At 40.5% G+C, this 25113-nt stretch overlaps 2 protein-coding genes across 5 annotated transcripts in view; both read right to left on the bottom strand.

Moving 5' to 3' along the window:
* The window catches only part of ell (elongation factor RNA polymerase II), a 35463-nt gene extending 21371 nt beyond the window's left edge, over positions 1-14092 (bottom strand). The window contains exon 1 of the mRNA XM_032527081.1: positions 13777-14092. Coding sequence (XP_032382972.1) covers positions 13777-13911 — 135 coding nt within the window. The 5' untranslated portion in view covers positions 13912-14092. The remainder of the gene's footprint in view (positions 1-13776) is intronic.
* A 632-nt stretch (positions 14093-14724) lies between these two features.
* fkbp8 (FKBP prolyl isomerase 8) lies at positions 14725-25003 on the bottom strand. Of its 4 annotated transcripts, none has more exons than XM_032524751.1 (9): positions 24996-25003; positions 20591-20856; positions 20246-20415; positions 19999-20087; positions 19546-19766; positions 18755-18927; positions 18582-18659; positions 16553-16693; positions 14725-16250 (listed from the first exon to the last, which is right to left on the bottom strand). In XM_032524751.1, exons 2-9 carry the CDS (start codon positions 20844-20846, stop codon positions 16164-16166), a joined length of 1215 nt encoding a protein of 404 aa, XP_032380642.1. In that variant the 5' UTR covers positions 20847-20856; positions 24996-25003; the 3' UTR covers positions 14725-16163. The 4 variants fall into 4 exon arrangements, with proteins under 4 accessions (XP_032380642.1, XP_032380644.1, XP_032380643.1 ...); XM_032524753.1 differs by lacking the exon at positions 24996-25003 and adding an exon at positions 21464-21714 and having other exon boundaries at positions 20591-20880; XM_032524752.1 differs by lacking the exon at positions 24996-25003 and adding an exon at positions 21464-21556.
* Between the last annotated feature and the right edge of the window lie 110 nt (positions 25004-25113).

Below are 25113 nucleotides of genomic sequence, written 5' to 3'. Positions count from 1 at the left end.
AGAGCGAGAGAGAGAAAGATAACCACCAAAAGTCATGACATGCATGCTGCTCATTCTGTGTAATTGAATCTGTAATTGAAAGGGGCATGTTCAAAATAATAGCAGTGTTGTGTTCGATTAGTGAGGTGGTTGATTCTGGAAAGAAACAGGTGTCAATTATGACCCATATTTAAGGAAGGAAGGAAGCAAATGTTGTGCATGCTGGTTATCGTGCAGTTCACACTGAAATGCTCAGCAAAATGGGTCGGTCCAGACATTGCTGTGAGGAACAGCGGACTTTGATTAAAAAGTTGATTGGAGAGTGGAAAACATACAAAGAAGTGCTGAAAATTATAGACTGCTCAGCCAAAATGATTTCAAATGCCTCGAAATAGCCTCCAAAGCCTGAACGACGTGGGAAAAAATGGTCAACTACAATTTGAATGAATAAAAAAAAAAAGCCAAATTGGCATGGGCTCAACCAGTGATCAGCTCCATGAAATCAAAGGAGACTTAAAGTTACCTGTGAGTACTGTTCCGATCAGAAGAAGGCTATGTGAAGCAAAGCTATCAGCTAGAAACCCCCGCAAAATCCCACTGCTGAAAAAAAAAAAAAAAAGACAAGTACTGAATAGGTTGAAATTTGCCAAAAGGACACATTTACTGGCCAAAGGAGAAATTATGCAACATTTTGTGGACTGATGAGAGCAAAACAGGTTTTTGGGGTCTAGGAGTTGCAGACAGTTTGTCTGACAACCCCCATGCTCTGAATTCAAGCCACAGTACACTGTGAAGACAGTAAAGCACGGTGGTGCAATATCGACACTGGCTCTACCAACTGAGCTATCCGGGTGACTGTGTCTCGCTTTTGTGGCGTCACACTCAGGGGTGGAAGTGGGCCGGAACGATCCACAACGGGGTTCTAGCACCTTTGATTAATAACTAAAGTAATCTAATCTTCTTTACATCAGTGTTCCCAGTTTGTTTAAAATAACACCAAACATCACTAGAGCGAGTGAGGGAATAACTTCGGAGCAAGTACTGACTCTAGAGGCATAGTAGGAGAAACAAAGTGTCTCCCTATTTGTGATTGCGATCGGAAAGCTTTAGCAGGTAAAGGGGGGGGGAGGGGTCCACAATCTCATTTACCTCGCCGACAGTATAATATTGTTTACCTTCGCCCTGAGCTCTGAACACTCAGAGCCTATGTAGGAACACCAGACCTTTCATGGAGCCATGCTTTCTGGTATACCTCTGCAATGTTTACCACAGCACCCGTTTTAGCACTCCCACCCTCTGCCCCCTCCCCCCTCCCATAGTGCTACCCTCAGCCTGTTCGTTTGAATGGGCTGCTGACATGTCACTATTCTCTGGGACCTGAGCCCAGAATGTTCCACAGAGCTAACCTTAGGGACAGAGTACGGGTCCTGACCACGGGTCGATGACAAGGCTGTGGATGTTCTCACACGCTGCCAACCAGCAAAGAATGGGGATCAGCTGGACATAGCACGGACTTGCAGCTAAGCAGCCTGTGATAAAACTGAACTGATGACAATGTTGTTCAAGGGAGAGATTGTTGGGTCTTTGTAAATCATAGGAGCGGGGTGGAGACCTACTCTAGCTGTAAAGTGCCCTGGACAACTCCTGTTGTGATTTACATTTCCTTGTAGTATTAAAGCAAATATCAATAAAAAATGACCGCAACATGGACCTCAGCAAAAGAAATTGTGTCCCTGGCTTTCACAATTTAACTATAAACTGCTATTAGAATCTATAACTTATAAGGAGACACAATTTCACATGAAAAGCTCCTTTTAATCAGCATGCAACCTTCATGGCCCAATATCAGCCCCACAAATTATATCTAATACTAGACCAGCAAGTTTTATTGGGTATGAGCTTTGCCAGCTTCGCTTTAATCCCCCTGAAAACAAGGCCAAGGCTTTTAACAAGGGTCCCATTTATAAAACTGTGTGTAGGATCCTTACTAAAAGTATACGTACGCCCAAAAGCACAGATTACCGACAAGTGTGCATGCGTAAATCAGCCTCTTATCCCGCCCTGTACACGCCCATTTGGAACCATAAATAGTCAATGCAAAGCACCTCGTGAATGTTGATTAGTGTTTTAATGTTCTTTTGTTACGCCGAATCTTAACGTCTGGCGGAGAAAAAGCAAATAAAACTTCTCAGGCGTTCCGGAATTGCTGCAAGTTTAATCATAATTCTAGCCTTCTTCTACTTCCAGCCTGTTCTAGCACAGTGTAGGGATAGACTAATCTATAGACTACCTATATTATTGATACCGTCCCAAACTCTGGGAACGCTACCAGACCTATGGAATAAGATTTAACAGAACTACATATTATATCCAAACAAGCCTTAGGGATTACGTGAATTGTTTTTCTTCAAAGGCAATCTGGCGCTCCTTAAACCAGTCTGATCACGTGCCTCCATGAGCCAATCGGAGTTGTTCCATGTTGTTCTGCGCAGTTTAGTTTCTAGATGTAGACAGTAACGTGAGGAAAATTCCACAACAGATAGCAGTCGGTCATAGGGCTATAAACTATCTTAAAAGGAAACAAAATGCAATTTTGAATTTACAGATTATTAATGATATGGATACTACGAGCGACTGAGTTCAGTAGATAACGAAGCAGACTGGGTGAGATGCTTCTTCATTTCACACGCAAACACGTTTTTCTAGTGGTGGTGAGCTCACCTATTCAATTATTTGGATGTGAATCATATTTGGCCTACTTGGCGAGTCTTCACAGTGCAGCTGGTGAAATCTGACGCGCGTGTGTATATTAATAATAATGTATATTTTAAATCTCCCATGACACTATAGGCTACTGTTTATTAAGTCTTTCTAACTGTGTTTTAATCCACTGACTTTGGGATCGCCTGTATGATACCACATCTAAATGCTACTTTAATCTATGTGAACTGTCAGAGTTCTGTTCTTTATGCTGCTAAGAGCCACAGGCTACACAACTCGGTTTCATATGGCATACCTAAAGCAGTAGCCCTTCTTCCACGCTCTCACGGCATGCAACTACCATGCGGAGATGGGGTTGCCTCAAACTTTTCACAGTTACATCATGTAACTTGATGCAGATATTTGTACATTAGCAGGACTGTAGCACAACATGGATGTGAAAGCAGTTATAATTAGCCAATGGGACAATAAAATTTGTTTTGGTTCAAAATCAAGAAATATTGTGATATTTAATCTTGATCTCAATAATGATCAAAATAATCAAGATGATCATTTTGGCAATAATTGTGCAACACTATTTGACGCTATCCTGTATTTCATGGAGCCGGGCCATCTCCTTCTCCTCCCTTAATCTAATTAAACATTAAGAAAAAAAAATTTAAGATTTGAGTTGGAGCTGTTTATGGAACAATTATCACTCGGTGCATGCACTAAAAACACTGCTGGATTGATCATTAATTTAATGATAACGGGTATGATACAGAGTGAAAGAATGCGTATGAGGCATCAATATTTTAAAAAAATATTACGAGTAATAGTTATTCCCACATGTACTTTGTGCAGTCGCCAATTCCCATTGTCTACAAAATGTGCGTATGGGTCAGAGTTTGTGTGGAGGACCGCACCTTCTCCAGTCAAGTTTATTTTTCCTTTTTTTTTTTTTTTTTTCTCTTCACGTGGAAAATGGAGTATGCATTTTCAGCCTTGTTTTCGCAACATTAAAAAATGGACCCCTGGCCCATTAACATAAGTGTCAGTAGGGTTTGAATTTACTCAAAAATTAAAAAAAGTTTTATACAAGAAGCTGGGCAAAATTCATGGAAAATTACCAGGTATAGACTAAGTTAATGCACGCATGCAGGAAAGAACTTTCTCCTTTTGTCTCTCAGGTTTCAGTGCCAAATGATTTCTTTGTTTTGTTGTAGATGTACACAGGAAAAGCCATGTCTAAATCCTGTGGCACCCAAATTGTCAGTGTCATCAGTGTGCATCACTGGCACACTGATGAGATGGTCCACCTGTCTAGAATTTCAGAGGTGGAAAGAGCCCTTTGTGCCACTCTGCAAGGCTGAAATGGTACTGGGTGTTCCTACTTTTGATTCCCAATGTGCATGCATCATTGCTGAATAGGTTTGGTGTAAAAACGTGGTGTACAATCTACTCCTTTAAAATATCTTTGACACAAGAGTGTCAAATGAGTGTTTGAAGAAACACACTAGCTTAATTGGACCTATACTTATTGGTGTATTTACTCTAACTTGGTCTTTACTACTTGAATAAAAATCAACCTTTAAAGCTTTTATTGTTCTCCATCTAATTAATGCGGTCTGAGGTACCTTTGATCTGGTGCTTGAAATGGGACCGCAAATTTCATGCGGTGGTGTGCACCATAGGGGTGGGCGATGTCCCCTAAATTGGCAGTTGACGAGGTTTACAGTAAAACACTGCGATGGACGATGATATCGTCGTGGGAGGTGGGGTAAGCACGTTATTTTACTGTATTTTTTTCTACTAGTATGGGCTAACAGTTAACATAGAAACGATCAGACACTTAATGCCCTCTACAAATAGACATTACATGGCAATGCAGCCGCCTGTTGGTAGGGGCAGTAAATTACAACTTGACCCACTTTCACTTAACTACAATGCCATCTATACTCAATCAGATGTCCGTGCTCTGCGTCTGCCTTTAACAGAGCGACAGTAATACCCCAATATACCATCATTACTGAGATTAAACTAAATTCTCGGGTATATTTGCACTGAATAACACATTCGACAAACAGAAACATAACTCTTGCAGCGCACATCAACAGATGCGCAATATTAGCTCACACGTAAAATAGCACCCTTGTGAATTAGCCTCCTTCTCCTTCACAAGAAGTGTGATAGCGTTCCACGTTAGCGCCTTTTTTCTAACTCAAGACCGCTGTAACCAGGAGCATGATGGTAAGGAAAAACAAAAAACTAAATATCTTGCACCTTTGCACAAGGCAAAAGCCAGAGTGTTTTTTTCTAGTTTAAGACCGATGCAGAACTTTGTCAATTTCCTGTTCAGCGCCAGTGGGGGGGGGGGGGGTTACTTCTTCTTCTGACTTTTTTTAAACAATCTTAAACTCACTGGGGTATTGTAGATGTATCCTGATGGGTTTTCTGCAATTCAATTTAATATTCCAACAATCTATTTATATTAACGGTATCTGACACTAGTAAAGACAGACGGTAAACATTGTTGTTCTTATTGAAACAGACAAAAAAAAGAGCAGAGTAAATGGTATCTCTGGCTCATTACCTTAGCACTGCTGCCTAAATATTTCTGTGCAGGACTTAGCATGGCATGCTGCAAAAAAGGCAATCAAGCTGTCCTACAACAACAGATGGGTTCTATCTGTTCTCTATAGGTGTATGGTATGTTTTCCCCAAGTCTGGATATGAGAAATTTAGTTTTCTTAATGTGATTACTGTGTAAAACTAAGTGTCTGACAACTACAAAAGAGACATTTAATTGCAATAGAAAATTGAAAGGAGGAATCTCCTTTCACAATCAGTTGTTTCATGTACTGAGAAGCAGACTTAGAGATTCCTTAAAGGGTTGGCCTAATTCAAGTTTGCTGAATTGATTCAGCAACCTTTCAGACCGTAGGTCTGGGCATTTATTCATTAATGTTACTTCCCTACTGAGTGATAACATCCTTAAAGTGATAAACACGATGGCAATACTTACATGTCCATAGCATCTGAAAACATTGTTTAGTAATGATATGTAGCGTCAGGGCTGAGTGATATGGAGAAAATCAAATATAACGATATTTTTGACCAAATACCTCTATCGATACCGCAACGATATTGTATTTTTGACTAATGGTGCTTTCACAAAATCTTTAATTATTTTTGATACATAATAACTAGTAATGTCAATATAATGACTAAGTAGGTAAAGGCAAATAATAGAAAGGTTACAACAGTCTGGTAAGTTCACAAAATGACAGCACTTTACTGTAATTCAGCCTTTAAAACCAAGAAAAGAAACCACTTATGTTATAAGATATTACAATATCCAAAATCTAACACAATATCTAGTCTCATGTCTCGATATCAATATAATATTGATATATTGCCCAGCTCTATGTAGCCTACATACTTCAAAACATTTCACAACAATTTGTATTGGTCATTAGAGAGGCATGCGATTAAAACTCTAATCAAATATAATTTCAGCTATCTGGCATGCATGAAGTAAGAGATGAAACGCAGGGAAAAAAGGAAGAAACGTACATGACGGAAAACAAAACGTCATGCATACAGGTTCATAACATCAACAGAAACTAGTATTGGCGTTTTGTTACATTAAGTGGAAGGTTATCCACAGAAAAATCACTGTAAAAATTAAACATAACAAAATGCTATATTTCAAGGATTCTACTAATTTCAGAATTTTTCCAAATTTTCCATGAAGCCTGCTGCATTGACTGGCTGATTGGAAAAGACACTGCAGGTCAGAGAGTCTGTCCTGTGTGCAGTGACATCAGGTTGACATGGTCACTTGTGGCAAACCCTGCCACAGGACAAACAAACACCATGACATTTAGAGTCATATTTGGCCTTAGTGGTTATGGTCACCTCTTGCAGTGTCCCATGATCTGCTGAAACGGGGGAGTCAGCATTCCTTAAATAACCAAAGCACTGGCACAGACTGGTCAGCGTCGAGCAACAGAATCCCCTCCCGGTCTCCATTACTACCCATACCACTCCCATAGGGGGTCAAGACAGGAGGTGGATTGCAGCAAAGCACAAAAACACAACTGAGTGGGTGTAAACTGACCTCCACAGTGAAGCCTATAGAGTATCGACACAAGTACCTAACTGAGCATTGATGATCTGCACAAAAACCTGACTTTTTTTTTTTTTTAATAAAACGCATTCATGGATCAATGTTTGATCCATGTAAACAGATACATTCCAGTAATCAAAACCCATTTATCTGGTGAAGAAACCAGAGTGCAAGGTGTGAGGATCCACTCCGAATGCCATCAGTCCCTCTTTATGTGATGCAAGGAAAGCTCATTCAAGAATACTGAGGATACACCACCACCACCCCCCCCATGGACACTTCGTTCAACGCAATATGACATATTTCACATTTCATTCCCCTAAACACAAATAAGTTTCCCGAAAACACGTTCGAGCAACTCAACAATTCTCTATTCTGGTGTAAAACTGAATATGACAGGCGTGACAGGTTTAGTGTTGCCTCGTCTACCTGGACTACCTACCACAGCAGGTATCTGGGCCATCACCAAACCATCAGGTTTTATTTTAACAGCTTATTGTCAAAAATACTGAAACAAGGGATACATCATGGACTGCATCATGTTTTCATTACAGGGCTTGACCTTTAAAGCCAACGCAGAATTAACTGCCAAACCCAAGACGGGTGACACTACTATGATGTGTGTCCCTAAGAATGTAAATTCATTCTCCCAGTTTATAGTCAGCAATACATTCACTCACCACCAAGACAAAAAGGAGAGACTTGGCCAACATTTAGCTGGGACGACTCATCTCTCACCAGTGTAATCCTGCAGAGCTAGCACACACAATATATTTTCACCTCATACGCAAGCTTTTCTGGCCTGCCTATGAATTTTCATTTTAGCCTAGTATTTTAGTGTAATACTTGAGCTTTTATTTCTGTGGGCTTTTTATGTTGTAAATTTTGAAACACAACAACAAGAAAAATGAGTACTACTGAATCAAATGGTTTAAACACATGCTGTAACAGTTAGGCTACCCAGAGACATAATTACACTTTTTTTCTGTACTCTCCATAACCTTCAGCTTGGTGACGCTCAAGTAGCCTTACTCATTTCCTTGCTCATGTCGCAGCTGGTAAAAAAAAAAAAAAGAATACGTCTCTGGGCTGCCAGTCCCGCAGCATGAGCTCGAGTCCACTGTCCTCAGATGGACTAACAGAAGAACCAGCTGACAGTCACGTCTCATACAGGAAGCGGTCAATAACACACTGTACTATTGGTACTTGATGACTGCTGTTGCACAATGCACTTACAGAAACTAAAGCTCACCTAAATTAGCTTTGCATCTTATTCTCCTGCAAAGTAGAATGACGTGACAATGCAATGACACAATTACGAGTTTAACTGTTCCAACTGTATACATGTTTGATGCTAGCCAGGGTCTACTCTTTATCAAAGCGATTATGCCTGGATATTAGCTTTCTTATAATAGCAGCTGCCTGCCAGTGGTGACACATTTTCCAGTCAAACACCACACTTTTATATTGAAAAGGCATGTTGTTCTGCTCTCTTCCTCTTCCTTTACCAAGTTCCCAGCACACCCCTGCTGTTGGGTGCCAGCCAGTGTTTGAATTATGAGGAAGCCAGAGGAGCTCAGCTCCCTTAAAAGATACCAGAAAGCAATTTAAGCTCAAGATTGTTTAATGGTGTAGTAGTTTAATTTTTTATAATCATTAAATGACATTCAAACCCCTATACCCCGGTCACTGTAAAAGAAACAAGCCAACTCTCTCTACCAAGGCACAGGAGTTGCTGATCTAAATTGGTCTGAATAACGTTGCATATAGTTTAAATTTGGATTGAATTGAAGGGGGACACCGCTAACGGAGGTGTGACGTTACAAGTGGCTGCTGTTCTGACTCGAGTGCCTGGGTCTGTTTCCCGACGGTTCAGTAAAGTGCGGTTAGTGTCCTTAGCACCGGTGCTGATCGGGCTGGTTGCTAGCTGGCTGGGGGCCGACTAGGCCTGCACAATATTGGAGAAATCTGACATTTCGATATTTTTTCCCTGCAATATATATATGAAAAAAAAGTAATTTTTTTAAAGATGACGAATAGCTATTTGGAAATAAATCATTCTCAACTACTGCGGGGATTTTGTAGAGAAGTGCATCTACATTAGAAGGATAAAATGAAAACGGATCTTTTCTAGTGAGAACCATTCTTTGTTGAACTTTAATGCTTTACAAACACCAAAGCAAGCGCTGTGACTAACGTTACTCTTCAGAAGTGATATTGGAGCGGGACATTAGGTAGAAATACGCTGGTTGACTACCATGACACCATTGTATTCATATTATAATCAATCCAGGCTAACGTGAATGACAGTGACTGCATGTTGCTTCCTCTAAATTTAAGCTTGTGGTTGACTAGCAGGGCCAGCTTGTTAGTTTGATAAATTGATCATCCCTGCATGTCACGCGCACTAGCAACAAACTGTGTATCCATGAACAAACCAGTGTAAATGACGTTAGATCAGACACAGACTTCCTAAGTAGATTAGTGTTACGTTTCCAGTGTCGCGGCTCCGAACCGTAACGTTAGTTGGGACAGACGGACCCCCTAGGTTCTTTAGGCTAACTAGCTTAACTTAGCTTTAGCAGCATTCTGCGGGGGGAAATGGCCGGGAGATGTAATTATGTTGCACTAATCAGGTGATTGAGTTTGTATTTGCAGCGAACATAAAACACTAGGCTCGTTCGAGATGAGCCAGGTCTGCGCAGAATCGATCACCGGCGATCGGCGCCCGTTGCATGCCGGTTAGATTTGTGTCCGACTTGATCCCGACTTGCTCTGACGTCATGCACACGTGGGCAACGGAAATCTCACGAGAGCAAGGTGGCCGCAGTTCTGAGACGCAGGCGGTGCAGTTGCTTTTCACCGACTACAAGAGACAGGCGGACCCAGGCGAACCCAGAGCATGCTGGGAAACGCCGGCTTCTCAGCTGATTTAACACCTGATTGGTTTACAACATGATGACGTTTTATATACACTTTTTTCATCGTTTTTGAATCGGAGCGATTTTAATTGCTATTTTTCTGATTTAAAGACTTATTCTGTCCATAACACATGTTGTGTAACTGATGGAGACGTTTAGAAGTCAAAGAGACTAAATCTGTTCAGATCACGGATCATCTACAGTGCGTTGTTAATTAAAATCAGCAACAGATCTCATGTAGAGCACTTTGCCAGCTACTCTGTCATAATTAAAACAACAGGGAAACTGTGTACCAGCTGATATGTGGGTCTGATTATATTTTATTAAATCGGAATCGCACCACAGTGTTTTCATCACTTCCTGTCCAGCCTGAAGGCGGCTGGAATCGGCTGGAAACTGTCCAACTTTACCGCAGCTTTTTGTCACCGCCCCCGCTGCTGCCGCCTGCTCTCGTCCACTTTCCAGGCGAGGCGCAGTTCATCTCGAACGAGCCTACTGACTACTGTAGCTTCACTGACTACCCATCGAAACTATGCGCATCACTGTGTCAGAGGCAGCTGCTGCCTACGGTACTTTAATACACGCGGAGAGCCTCACTTCCCATAACAAACCCTGTCAGACTAGTCACATACACACTTTGCCCACATGGCTACCTGTCTTAAAGGGGAAAGGTCGGCCGGTAATAATCATGTAAAAGGAGAACGGTGAAAGTTTACTTTTCTATCAAACAGCAAAAAAGGATTAGCTTCAACATCGCAACGTCCTGCGATGTGACTATTGCGCATGCGCACAACGTGATGTCAATGCTAAAACACAATATCGTTCAGCCCTAGGGCCGACTGTGAATGTGTCCCCAGGCCGGGGCCGTTGTCAGCGCTCATGCCGACTGAAGCAGCACAAGGAGAGTGATGCAGACAGTCAGGGCTAGCTGGCTAAATTACCATTAGATTAGTTGTCTACCTATAGAGTTAACTTTACTGATGAATTTGTGGTTTAGCCCAGAGTTGTTAACCGTGGTCAGTACAACCATACTAAAGATAACTGAGCATGTTGAACAATGTCATAATCTTATGTTACCGACTAAGAAATAGCTAGCTAACGGTATAGACCTAGCATTAGCTGCTTGTCAACCAGCCCCTTTACAGTAGGCACCAAAGCACTTTTCCTCTTCGGTCCCCCTACAGGTGGGAAGCGGAATTGTCCATTACTGTTACCATTATTCTTATGTCGAATTCCAAATGTTGAGTTAATGAAACAATTTTAGAATCATTATTTAAAAAAAAAAAAAAAGGTACAAAATCTTTGGTGTTTGATCGATTGATATTGCTTGGATGTATGCTCATCATCTGTGATCATGAGAAGAGAGTGGGCCGCAACAAAAGCTGTCGACGCCACATGCCAACAGTTCTTATGTGCCTGTGTAATCCTCACTGATAAAAGAGATGATAAAGAACACTGTATTTTCATATGTGTTTGTATTGATACATAGCATGTAGTTAAATAAATACTCAGTCTAAAGCGCTTAAATTGAGATCCCATCTCCCAAACTGTTGACCACAGAACATTGCCTATGTACAAATAGCCAAAATGTGATGCAAACATTTGTGGCAGTTAAGGTGTAACATCCACAAAACTGGTGCAGTATATGCTTGTCTCACCCTACGGCTCTGAACCGTCAACACAAACTTAAAACCCACAGCTATACCATTGTCAACATTAGAATTATTCAAGAGTTTAGATCTGTTCAAACTATGATCAAGGCAATTAACTCAGGGAAAAGGTGATAAGGTACGCATACAGTGAGCAATACAGCTTAGGTAGGTAGCGAGCCCACAGGTCTGTACAAGAGGCAATTGTCAATAAAAGGTGCATCTTAACTGTAGAACATGACTCCAACTTGCCTGTTTCGTCATCCATGTATTAGCCAACTGCTCCAACTATAAGCCAGGCAGACAGAATCCCTGTAAATGCTAATAAATTCTTAAAACGTGTATTAACATATTTTGAATAAAATACTGAATAACTTTGTGGACGTGCGACAATAGGGCTAAAAACGTAAAGCGGTGTTCTACTCCTCAAAGAAACCTCTGCCAATATCAACTCTATAGAGCTGAAGATGCATGAGATAAATTGCACGTACTGTCATGCCTCCTTATGACAAATAACTTATTCTGAATCACAAGCACTTTGAATAAAAGGCTGGGGTAAATCGTGTGTGACTATATATGCTTTTCTGTGTCTTAGCCAAAATAAGAATCCAATTTTACCTTGATATTAGCCCTGGAAGCTGACAGAAAGTATAACTACTTTGCATTAAAAAAAAAAAAAAAAATAGTTTGTGCGACGGTGCATTTTCTAATCAAGTCATCATCCAAACATACACTACATATCTAAAGGACAAAAAGGGCCCTCAACACTTTGAGATTAAATTAGTTGCCAGTGTAGCTACAATTTCACTATCTTGAAGAGTTGAGGGTTTGCCCAATGTGTTCTGTGTCAAACATTGGTTTAATCCAGGGGTCTTCAACATTTTTTAAGTCGAGAGAGAGACGGACGGAGCAGGGACCCCCTCCTACATATTTTGTATAAAATGAAGTTGCATATTAAACTGGGCCTACAATACAGTGTAGGGCGGCCTAAAGCCTTTATACATACCTTTCTAGTGCATAAAATACTAAAATAATAACTGTCAGCAATTGGCATAAGTTACACATAAGTTACACATACATTCGTGACACTCCTAACGATGAACTGCATCTGTGGATGGCTAACTTACCTTTAGGCCAGTAAGCCTGTCATCAAGGGGACTGATATTCGATAATATGTCAGATTCATGTTGACATTTAAAAAAATAAACAAGTCAATAATTTGGAGGCCACCTGTACCGACTCTGGGGACCCCTAGGGGTCTCGGACTCCTGTTGAAGATCCCTGGTTTAATCAACAATCTTCCTACAACTCGTTTGTCAAACAAATATGTCTTACAATGTTATTGTTCTGACTAATTAGTTGCAGGCCTACAGTACACAGAGATACTAAAGCTGGAGATACTGTAACGCCCTTTCATCCTGACCTGCCAGGCTTTCCCTGTCAAATATTTATAGAAGCCGAAACGTTAGATGGCCAACATCAGACTTCTAGCTAGATCTCTACACAATAACACAAGCCAGAAGAAGCAGAAGAGCCATTTCAGACACCAATCCTTGAAATCAACCTCTCATTGATTTTAAAAGTACTGCTGACAAGAAAATATGTTAACTGCACTGTTGAATAACTTTGACGCACTTCTAACGATGTCAAGTGAACATGAGCTTTTAATGGCAGTGAGGGGGTTGGGAAAGGAGATGGCCATCTTTTGCGTGAATACTGGGTACTTTTCCAAATTACTCACCAAGTTGCCATTAACCACCCTGCCAATGCAACGCTTTCTTGGAGTAAACGCTTTCTTGGAGTTAACCCCCCCCCCAAAAAAAGTAGCATAATCGAGAAGACAGAGCATATGTATCAAACGGGAACGTTAGCTGTTAACATTACGTGTGGGCAGCTGCTGGCTAGTTTAGCTGGATTTCCTAAAACTTTCTGGAAACATCTTTACACGCAGCAGAAGTTCCTGAGTTTTTAGCTGACATTCTTATAAACGTTAGACTTTCTGGTAAGCCATGTTATCAACAGCACCAAGCTAAAACTGCCACTTTAACAAACACTCAATGAAATAACTAACGTTACTCAGTCTTCAGCAGTAACGTTTCTGAGCAGCGAGCTTGATAAATGACCGAGCACGGTGTTCAACAGTCGGTCTGGGTGTAGCGTTAGCTACAAAACGTCGAACAGCTCCAGTCATCCTAACCAGTCAAGAGATATTGATCACTAAACTGGACACTCCACAAGACAAACTGACCAGCCTCAACCAGCCTGCTGTGGCTGTGTATCGCAGCATGAAGGCAGCAGCAGACAGTGAGGACTGACCTCACACTGTCTGTCACAGCCGCCCGGACAGACTTCAAACGCAAACCAAAATGTCACAGAACCGAAAATGACAATTTACCTTGCTGCTCTGATAGCCTTCAAACGCTCGCAGTGCGCTGTCAGTGAGTTTAACGTGAAATACGGATACATTGCTACCGTTGCTCACTCTTCCACAGGACAGTCCGTAGCACTGCTCCTCCTTCAGCGCCGCCATCTTGCTACCGTTCCCACCACGCGCACAGACGCACTCCGTCGTAAACCGAGAACTCCCGTTGCTTTTCAATGAATATTCAATGACCAGGTCCCTGAGCAGTAACGAAGCCCTATATAGTCACGTGTAATATCACTTAACTACATTTACACTATAGCGTACATATTATGATGTCATATTTTAGACAACTATTGTGAAGTTGTCGCTGCTCTTAATGCTATGATATCGACTTCGAATAAATTTACAACTAATTCATATTATCGCTTTAATCATTTATATTTGTATTTTTGTAATTATATGTTATAGTTATTAATGTGTCAGAAAAAAAAATCATTGTACCCAGCATTTAAGAATGGGCATTGCACACTCAGTGATGCGTAGGAAGTGGGAAACGATTGGTCATCTGATTGCGTCAGCGAAACGTCAATGTCTGAGAAAAAAATTAAACACCAGCTTCGGAATATCCAAAAAATGTGGGAATGTCCAGCTGTAAACAAATACAATACGATGAATGTAAATACTGAATATTACAGTTATCTTGTTTGTCTTAAAATACAGTTGCTTACCCAATGTGACTGCATGAATTTTCAGGTAAATTTGTCTAGTAAAGACATTACCAATCAGCATTGGTATTTCTCAATCCTCCTAAGCCAGTTATATAAAGGCATACATGCCACAGATCAGCCTGTGACCATTAACCAGGAACATGAAATCAGTCCAGAACTGGAAATAGTTAAAAATCACTGAACACCTTGTCATCATCACTAATGCTGCCACTGGCAGATATTGCAATAGCATACAAAAAGGAAACTGTAATTTGATAACAGACATTTTTTATTATGAGGAATATAAAATTAACAAATATATGGAATGCCGGGAACTTTCACAACCACTTAATATTTCACCAACTAAAGAGTTTATGCAACTTTTGGCTCTGTAGCTCTACCATCTACTCTGAAGAAGCCACAGATTCAGCGATGTCACATTAACTGTATTAAATCAAAGCAATGATCAAAGACAGTGGAAATTAACATCCAAAACATCATAATTTAAGGAAAGCTTCACAGGCTATAAAATGTAGGGGACAAAAAAAAAAATACACACCCAACATTGTACTTGAAGGGCCATCCTTCAACATTTGGTCTTAATCATCAAAAAATGAGGTATAACTGACTAATAAATTCTCCTTTATTATTCATAGCCACATCACTTAGAAACTCCATGTACCACGTGCTGTCCTTGTTTAAAAAGGTAGTAAATGCAGCCTTATTAACAAGAAATTAGTAATTTAACACAAACTGAAAACAGTTAATTTACTTTAGCTGCTGCTTTCATGTATATACTATACACAAGTGAACAAGAATATTGAGCTCCCAGCATTAATGTAGATTCATGTTATTTCTTTGTTTGATGCTGTTGACTGTATTTTTATTTAACTGCCTTATTTTGAAGTGTTTCTGATATTTTTTTAATGAGGTGGATACAATTTTAGGAACACCTTTCAATTGGATCTCACAACAAACTCCAGCCTCAATTCACACAATAGAACTGACTCAACAGTCTCAACGAAAAACTGACTTTTGTATTGTATTGCATGACATTGGGTTTCTATTTTTCTGGTCACTTAGCGTACAAGTTGAGTCTTTAGGAAAGGAATGAGAACTAGTACATAAGCCAGATACTTTGCCAATGTGTGGACTTCTAATAATCAAGCATCTGCATTACATTAGTCGACATGAAACATTGTACCATAATTAAAATAAAGTGAAATCACATATTCTCTCTTGGATAGGACATATTATTTAACTGCACAATCAGAAGCTTCGAAAATATAGCATTATATAGGACCATGTCACGATTCTATTATTAGTGGGAAAAATATTCTTAAATAGCTCCTATCTGAATCTACGGTAAATTATTTTACATTGAGATTCTCTAATAATCAATTTGCAACATTAACTACCAAAGACAAAAACAATGGCAGCAAAAGAAAACAGTGCCTGGCAACGTGACAGATGTGCATAAACCTACATGTTTATAAAGTTGGAAATACAGTTCCCATATGCAAATTTGATGTTTCATTATTTGTCACATATAGTTCTCAAACATAGCAGAGAAAGGAGAGTGACAGTGAAGAGGCAACTGGCCGACGTTTCCACCCCCCCTTTGATAAAAGGTGAGAAGTCACTGCCAGATGTGCTTCTATGTTCAGGCTCATGTTGCAGGGGCTTGGTCAGGCTCATCACAGGCTTGGTTCAATTTCTAGCAGCTATGACAACGGACAATGCTACACCGCCAATGGCTACTGCAGTGGCACCGAAAAGCCACTTCCAGCTAAGACCCTAAGGAAACAAAAAAAAAGGTGTGAAAGAGTAGAGAAGGGATGTTTAGTAGGTTGAGTTAAATCATAACAGTCAAAAGCTCAAAGCAACATATTCATCGGACCTAAAATATGAATACAGAACTGACATTCCTTGTGTATTACCGCACAAAGGCTCTTTTGATGCTCACATTCGTATCACTTTAAACAAAACTTATGTAAGTGCATGAGCATCATGTGACGATGGACAGAAAATCCAGCCGTACTCTAACCCAAAACATTCAACATTGAAACAGATTGGTTTTGTCAGGGAACGATGCTCACCCATGAAGACTTGGCCCGGTGTTTATGGGAACTGCTGCCACTACTAGCAGGGTTACCCAGCATCTTCTTATACATGGCCTGCTCTGCTCCTCTCTGCTCCGAGTTCTTCTTCACCAGCTTGGAGAGCTCTGCATGGATTGTCTATGCAGAGGAGACGAGCCAAATAGGTGTTACAAACTCAAGTTCACCATCTCCCCCACCCCCTTACTCTACCAACCCAGCTATTCTAACATGAGGGGAACAAAGTCGTGCAACTGTAGAACAACCCGAGACCGATTTCCTTGTTAATGGGAATGTGTCAGGACGACAATACCCTTACATCAACTGACACCACAAGTGGTCTGGAAAGCATGAAACATGACCTGAAGGCTATTCAAAAAGATCCTTTTTAACAGTGATCATGATGGATGGATGAAGCATCAATTAAACACTTACAAAATGAAATGCTGGTAAAAAGACGTGTGCCGTTCTTTGTCGTCTTACAAGAAATTGCCGACTTGCATCACAAGCCTGACATTTAGCCCACACGTACACACAATTCCAGGATATGGGTTCAATTATTGTTCCAACATTGTCTCAGATCTGAGTCACTTCACTGCTCTGAAAACTGGTGAGAGACTCAGCAAACAAATGCTTTCAAAGACAACCAAAATGTTTATGCATTGTTAATGCACTTTAGAAAGCCTGATGGATCTCCATTACATACGAGTTCACAGCGATGTTCAAGTAATGATATTCGACGACCCTCTACCTTTAAAGACGTTTGTGGGGAGTACAGAGTCAGGGTTAAGGGTCTGTACAAGTCTCTACCCGGAGGATTTGTCTACTCCTATCTAATGCTAAAAGTAAGCAGATCCATTTACAGAACAATGTTTGAGCAGTTGGCAACACTATTGCGCAATCAACCACCCACAAAAATGACAGGACTCTGACATGTCCCCAGGGCAAGGACATGTTACATTCTATCCAAACTGGAACTGTCAAATGTCATGTCAAAGAGTAAACAAACCACGGACAAACAAAATCTTCTATTATCAATTTGAGTTGGAGATAGGGGGTGTGAACAGCTGACACCAGTGCAAAATGTGCAGACAGCATGTCGGTCAAAGCTCGGAGAAGAGAAAGATTTAGCGTCTTCTTTCACTACATGACGCTTGCTTTTGTTTAAGATCGCCTCGTCGGTTATAATGGGAACGTTTTGGTATTGTGAAGCACACCCACTGTTCTTGCTGGTAGAACATGAGGTCATTTAAGAAGTCTTTTTATTATTATAGCAATAAGAGGCAAGACCATGTTAATATTAATCTCGCAGCAGTTTAAAAATGTGTTTCGACAGAGACATCATTGAAAACATGCTATGTATTGACACATATGGCTTGAAAGTGCAATATATTGCTGGTGCGAGATTAATATTAACATGGTTCCGCCTCTTGCTAGAATAATGAAAAGACTTCTTAAATGACCTCATGTTCTACCAGCAGGAACATGCAACTTATTTTTCAGATATGAAAAGATTCCGGACTACACACAGCAATCCACCTAAGATTTACTATTACAGAATGTAATAGTACATTACATTTACACTCAGTGTGCTGTATGAAAAGCTTAAGTGGCGGCCATTCCATGTGCTGTTTGACAGATTGGTGTAGGACTCAAGTGGGGGATTCTGGGCATGAGTACCACGCTACTGCAGCTCACAGCGAATCCAAGAAGCCCACGCACCGAGCTGAGTTCTGTCCTGGCCGTGTGTAGCCAAAGATCTGCATATACCCCACTGTGTAAGCAGGAGAACAGGAACAGTGGCTAGGTGTTAGATATAGCTGGGGTGCAGGGCAAATTCTATTTAAAGCAACCATATGAAAACAGATCCTGTGAAATGATGAATCAGCAGTCCTGACTTTGCAGTCCAACCTCAGTGATTTGATATTTCATCCAATGGCGCAACCTACTGGTCATAGGAATGAACTGCCGTTTCTCCATACTAAAAGCTGTGTTTTACCAAAAACTAATGTGAGGAGGCCAAACGTACCTTGTTGCTTGGTTCCAACTTCAGCGCCTTCCTCAAAGTTTGAATGGCTTCTGTGTATTCACCCTGCAAAGCTAGTACCTTGAGTGAAAACATAAGAGTTTAACAAAACAACTGATCACAGACAAATAGAGAAAGCGAAAGGAAAAAAAGAAAGAAAAAAAAGCAATGTGTACCTTTCCCATGCGGAAAAGTGCTTTTATGTTGTCTGGCTGGTGTTCTAGTGCTGAGACACAAGATTTAAGTGCTGCATTATAGTGGTCCAGTTTCAGCTGGGAAGCAGCCATGTTGTTTAAACACTTCACTCTGACATCCATCAGCTCATTCTCCTCCTCAGGAGTTATGTCAACTGCAGCAAAAGGAACAACAAGAGAAACAGTTAAAAACCAAGAAAAAAGATCTGTGCATCACTGAAATGACTGAAAATTAGTTCAATCTATTCCCTGCCTATCACCATCTAAGAAGGGTAGAGTCGAGGCGAGTTGAGTAGATACAATGCAGTGGAAAAACGCCATTAGATACCCAAAAGCACAATGCTAAGTGTCAGCAAACTTTTTCCATAATAGTACGTTCCATTTGTAATGGAAGTCAGATTTCCCGAGTTCAAAGTCGGAAGCAACTGACCTCGGATTTCCGAGCTCGAAACTTGGACAACCACATAGCACTCCGAGCTAAAAATCCAACATAGCTGCTCCATGAATCAACAGTTGTGAAAACTGTAGTAACATTATAAGCACTTTTGTCTCATTTGTGTCTCACTAATTCAGTCGCACAGACAATGTTGTCCATCTACCATCTGTGGACATGTTGCTACGCTGTTTGTATGCACACAAAAAACAGTATAATGCATTGTTATAAAATGCCTTCGCTAACAAGGGCTAACCCATTCAATAGCTTCGGCTTCCGAGTTCTGAGGAAAATGGAACGCACCAAAAGCCCCGACTTCACTCCCTGGCCTACAGCTCACCTTTAGAACTAGACTCTGTTATCTGCAGGGCAATGCTGTAGGAATTCACAGCAAAAGCATAGTCTGCACGCTGATAATGAACATTGCCTCTCTCTCTCTTATGGATGGCCAGGGCAATCCTTTCTGCAGGGGGCAGCAGCTCCAGGTCTGGGGCATCGATAGCTTCCAGCAGTTCCACTTCTAGGGACAGCTCAGCGTTGGGGGGAACCTCTGGTTCAAGACTGGAAAGATACAGAAATGCCAAGTTCAAGAGTTACAGAAATAAAATCAATCACTTGATTACACACAAGGAATTTTTAACCGTCACATCCCAATGAAAGTGCCACTTTAAGTCCCATTTTGTTCAAATTAGTTTGTGAATAAATAGCAGATTTAGCATGATTGTACTTTTTTGTTTGCATGAAAAATACAGTTTATGCCGACTTTAGCAGTTGGATTAAGGCACGCCCCTACCTCCCCCGGGAACCATATGCGTATTTTGCGTCGGCCTGGATGAGGGCCTTCTCTCCTATTTCCATGAGCTGCACTGTGAGATCCAGAGCCTGAAAGATGAAAATAATCACATCACAGTAAGTTACTCAAAACAACACTAACCACTGCCAGTAGGATAAAGCAAAGTATGCATAACCTGTTGTGAGACTGAGAAATCCCTCTATTTTGTCTTTCCCATTTTGAGAAGTACTGTATGTCTAATTGTTACCTGGATGACATCCCCATCTCCAAGAGTGAAAGAGAGGTACGGCTGCTCTTCTACAAGTGTTCCGTCCTTCAGGTATGTTTTAAGATGGATCTTTACATTTTGTCCTTTCTGTGGCCGACTGTTTCGCCCTTCCCCTGCCTCCAGGACTTTTTTCTTCAGCTGGTTATTACCTGGAGAAAAAACAGGCATATTGATTTGAGTCAGTTACAGCATTGATAATTGGGGATCACAACACGTTTAGGCGGCTGGTCATCAATACTAACTTATTACTACTAAAACAACTTCTACAGGAATACATACCGTTCCATTCTTACATGTTACTACCATGGGGCATTTGGTACATACCTAATACATCCAGCCATTCTTCCACTTGACCAGGAGGGTCGGATTCTGTGTCAGCCTTTTTTCCAGACTCATCTGTGTTTTTCTTCTTCCCGCCCCCGGCATCTTCCAGAGGAGGGGGGTCGTCGTCAATGTCTTCTTCATCTAAAACCACAAAGTCTTCCCCGCTGTCCAGCAACGAGGTTCGTTCATTCTTCTTCACTGATGGCGCACTGTCGTGGCTGTCACAAGCGTCCATAGTCTCCTCTTTTTCAGTCATTGGTAGGACACTATGAGAAAGAAGGTCAGCAACTCTAAAAAAAAAAAAAAAAAAGTTCTCGAGTTCTCAACTGTTTGTCCCAAAACCACAGTACAAATTAAAACCCACATGTTTAAATATACATCCGCTTAGCTAAGTGACCGTGCTAAGACGGCAAACATAAAAACAACTGCCATCCAAAACCACCCAGGACTGTTTTGCGTATTATTATAATCAACTAACACATTTACAGGATGGTCACGATTAGCTACAACTCACCTGTTAACTGCTACCTACAGTAACGTTATATTTTGATTAGCTAACAGTAACTTTAGCCAAGCTGGCCTCACGTTTCCAGAAGTTTCTGACAAGTTATCCTACAGCAGCTAGCTTACTCTTAAAGCGGCTACAGCAGCAGTGACGTTAATGCTACCAGACTATTGCCGAGGAAGTTGACAATAGCAAACTAGCATTTAGCTAGCTGTAATCTCGCTAGGTAGCTAGCTAATGTTAGTACCGTTAAACATAGAGTGACAGTTTTTATCCTGTCTTGCAATGAACCCCTGTTGTCATCGACTTCAGATCAGTTAGAGCGTCATATGTGATAAATCCGTTTATCAAAAGAAAGTGCACATTACCTTCAAACACTAGCTAGCTATCTGCATAGGCTTGTTTTGGTCCTGCTCAATCTCCTCCAGTTTACGATGATGAAGTCAGTTTGCTGTTGGGTAACACGAGACCAGTGGGACCCGTATCTGTTGCTCTGGTGTTGCTGAATATACAACATCAAACTGACTTCGTTGTGGTCGTACATTCATCCCAACAAGCTGCTTCCTGTTAACCTTGAGCTCATGTACTTCTATAGGGTCCGTTCATGGTTTTACTGTCTATATCCATGCTTTTTATGCATATTAATATTTAACCTCATAGGCATTCCAAAGACTGCCGTTATTCATAATAACACATTGATTTTTAAACTGACGTGTCCACCTCTGTATCAACTAATCTTCAAAAGCATATAAAACAAAATGTATTTGTCTGATTATGATCCGCTACGGATTCATGAGATGCTATTTATAATTCAGAAATCGTTCAAAAATATAACTGTATATTTTGCTTTTAAAGCACATAAGTAGAAGCATTACCATGTCATCAGCATTACATTGCTGTTATCTCACATAAATGGCATTACTACAATTGATGTAGCTGGATGTACACAGCAGGACTTTATAGTTAATCCTTCTGTAGTGTCTTGCTTAGGCTATTTGGAGCTCTGACAAGCTGTGTGCAAATTCAAAGTTGGTGGCAAAAATAAACAATATATCTTTTTGAAAGATGTGTTTAGAGTTTAAGGTCAAAAACAACAATGCGTAGATTATAGAAGAGTGACAAGTTAACCCTTGTATGTCTTTGCCAGACATAAAATGTGCCTTAAATATCATGCAGGTTCATTAAATCAGAGCAGTATTAAAGTGAGAAGTAATTTGAGTCATCCTATTTGTACTGTTGCTTATAGACCATAACAATTTATCTTTATAAACTTAAAACAAAATGGTGTTTTTCAAAGATTAACATGACTTACAAACAATGATGCTTTCCTCCACACTTCCTTCACTGTAACTTCTCTTTGTGTACTGCATAAGACAACGGCTGAAAGCTCAATGGGAGCTTAGAGGAAGAGATTGAAACAACAAGGAAAAATCAAATGACATTTATTATTGATGCATTTTTTCTTTTTTGATAAGCAAATTATCTGTTTTTCTTTCAGTCTAAAGAAACTTTACAATATAAAGAAACATACAAAGAACATCTTTATTACCTACACAAGACACCTAAGTCCCTAAGACAAGATTCTGAACTACCCTACCATGAAAATACAAAGCAAACCCAAGAGACAGACTGCTTCATATCGAATACTGCCGTGTCATCAGAAAGGACCATGAAATGGTAGAGGAGAATCATTTATATCTCCTTCCCCTGAATCCCCACCCCTCCCCGACTCGACATAACCACCCCACCCGACCAGCAAATATTCCTAATGGTACAGTATTATACATCACAATAGAAGTACAGAGATGGCCAACGATCGATATACACAGAGGACTGAGAGAGGATCAGTGAGAGAGCTTCGATCTATACAACGCTATAACAGGAGCGAATAGCAAAGCACCCAGTTGCTTTTTGATCTATTCGTAATTTAAAATGAGGTTCTCTTAAGTATTTTTACCTTTTTAAAAGTTCTTAAATTGATAAAAATCCTTCATATTAAAAACTGCAATTAGTGGCCACGTGTTTCTTGTGAGAAGGTGCCCTTTGGAAAAATCATTCAAATGATTATTCAAAGCCAATAGTAACATTGGACTGAAACAAATAAGGTGACGAGGGCAGAGTGAGGACCCCACAACTTGTTTTGCTTCTATCAGTCCTGTCCTCTCTCTGTCCTATCCTCCACTCAAAAGTATTTAGCATACAGTCTGCATTTATTGTGTCACTGTATTCTATATATTTTTATGGAAATTTAGCCACGTGAGCCAAATAGTCAGCGCATCCTTTCTCTATGAAAAACATGGACAGATTTATTTATAATTTACTTTTAGCTGTATTCATTGGTAGTGACTGACATATCAAAACATGTCAATGATATCAAAATGCATTATACAGTATTTACAAAAAAGGAAATTAAAGAAGGGGGGAGGGTGTTTTGGGGGGTGAGGGAGGGATGGGATTGGAGGAAAGGATGGAGGTGTGTGTCACTACATTGGAGAAACACTGGAGAGTGTTTCCCAGTCCGCTGATAGCCAAATCCTGGAGATGTCCCTATTGAATAAGTACACTCTGTTCACATTGATATCAGAAAATTGATAAGTATGTCACCATCACCTGTAGAGGCTCCAATGGTTGTTTAGTTATTGTTGGTTTGAACACAGCCATGGTGAAGTGCTGCAGTGTGATGCCATGAAAGGTAATGCATCCCTTTGGAACAGTGACAGAGTTGATCAGGCCAAGAGTACAGAACATAGAGAAAGAAACAAATTAAATAGCGTAATATGTAACTATGCTTTTCTTTGTGTGCAGATTCTATGGGCTTTCATTTTCTCAGTTGGATACATTTAAAATAAAAACAATCGGCTAAAAACAAACCACAGAAATGGAAATATATCCATTTTTACAAAAGTGTCCCATTATTCTTCCTCTTCTTTAGACCGATTTGGCTGCATGGTCTGTTAACCCCAAGGTGCATCACTCTGCTCCCATCATCAGCCCTGCTGCTGCCTCCCAGTACTCCGGATCCATTATCCCGTACATATGGGACTCGCTGAGGGTCGATGGGAGCTCCAAGGAGACTCTCTTGTCTGGTTTAAGAGAGTGGATCATACAGGATCTGTGAGTTCAACCCAAACTTCAAACAAATAAAAAGCAGGCTCCCCCCGAGTGTATCTGAGGTCCCACAATTTCTCTCAGTCCGAAAAGGAGACACCAGAATGAATCCTGGGAGGAAAACAGTGCCACTTGGAGTCCACAGTGAAGTTGAAATCAAACAAAGTGACGGAGGGGAAGGAGCCACGTTTTGGGATTCACAGACAAATTGTAAATAACAAATAATAAAAACAACCACAATACAAGCTAAATATGTTGTATTTACAGACAAGACCAAATCCAGAGAAGCGGTGCTCTCTCGCTCTGTCTATGACTGAATGAGAACTGGCCCCAGAGCCATTCCCATGCAGCAAAAACATAGGAAACTGTGAGAAGGGGTGCTTATTAAGATAAGATAGCTAGATGTCCATTCAGGTGCATCAGCAGACAATTTGTACCAGAAAACAGCAGTGCTTTGAGAAAGCCTCTGTTTAATCTGTATGGATAGTTTTAGCTGAGATACTAACACCTCGGCACAAACTACTTCATTAGAAGGTGAAGACTTTGAATGTTTCTGCACATGGTGCTACAAACAGTTAGAGGGCAAAGACTGGAGCTACAAGTTCAGAAGAAGTTTTGAGGAGAGGCTAGTGAAGTGAGCCTGGCTGTGACGAAAAAACAAGACAAACATCAAATAACCTAAAATCATGTAAACAGAAAATCATTGTGCATTTTTCGAGGGTGTGCTTATTCTGTCATTGTTGATGCTGCTGCTGAGATAAAAATGTGCCCTTTACAGGAAATCATAACTACGTTAGTAGAATAATATCAATTGTGGAAATGATAACAATAATATTACCATCAACAACAAAAAATACGAGCATTAAATGAAAACAATTCTTGCCCTAAAATAACATTATCAGTTCTTTTT

The sequence above is a fragment of the Etheostoma spectabile genome, chromosome 9 (assembly GCF_008692095.1).
Source record: "Etheostoma spectabile isolate EspeVRDwgs_2016 chromosome 9, UIUC_Espe_1.0, whole genome shotgun sequence".
Classification (NCBI taxonomy): domain Eukaryota; kingdom Metazoa; phylum Chordata; class Actinopteri; order Perciformes; family Percidae; genus Etheostoma; species Etheostoma spectabile.
Note: the sequence above shows the minus strand (reverse complement) of the source record. Positions and strands in the feature narration are given on the sequence as shown.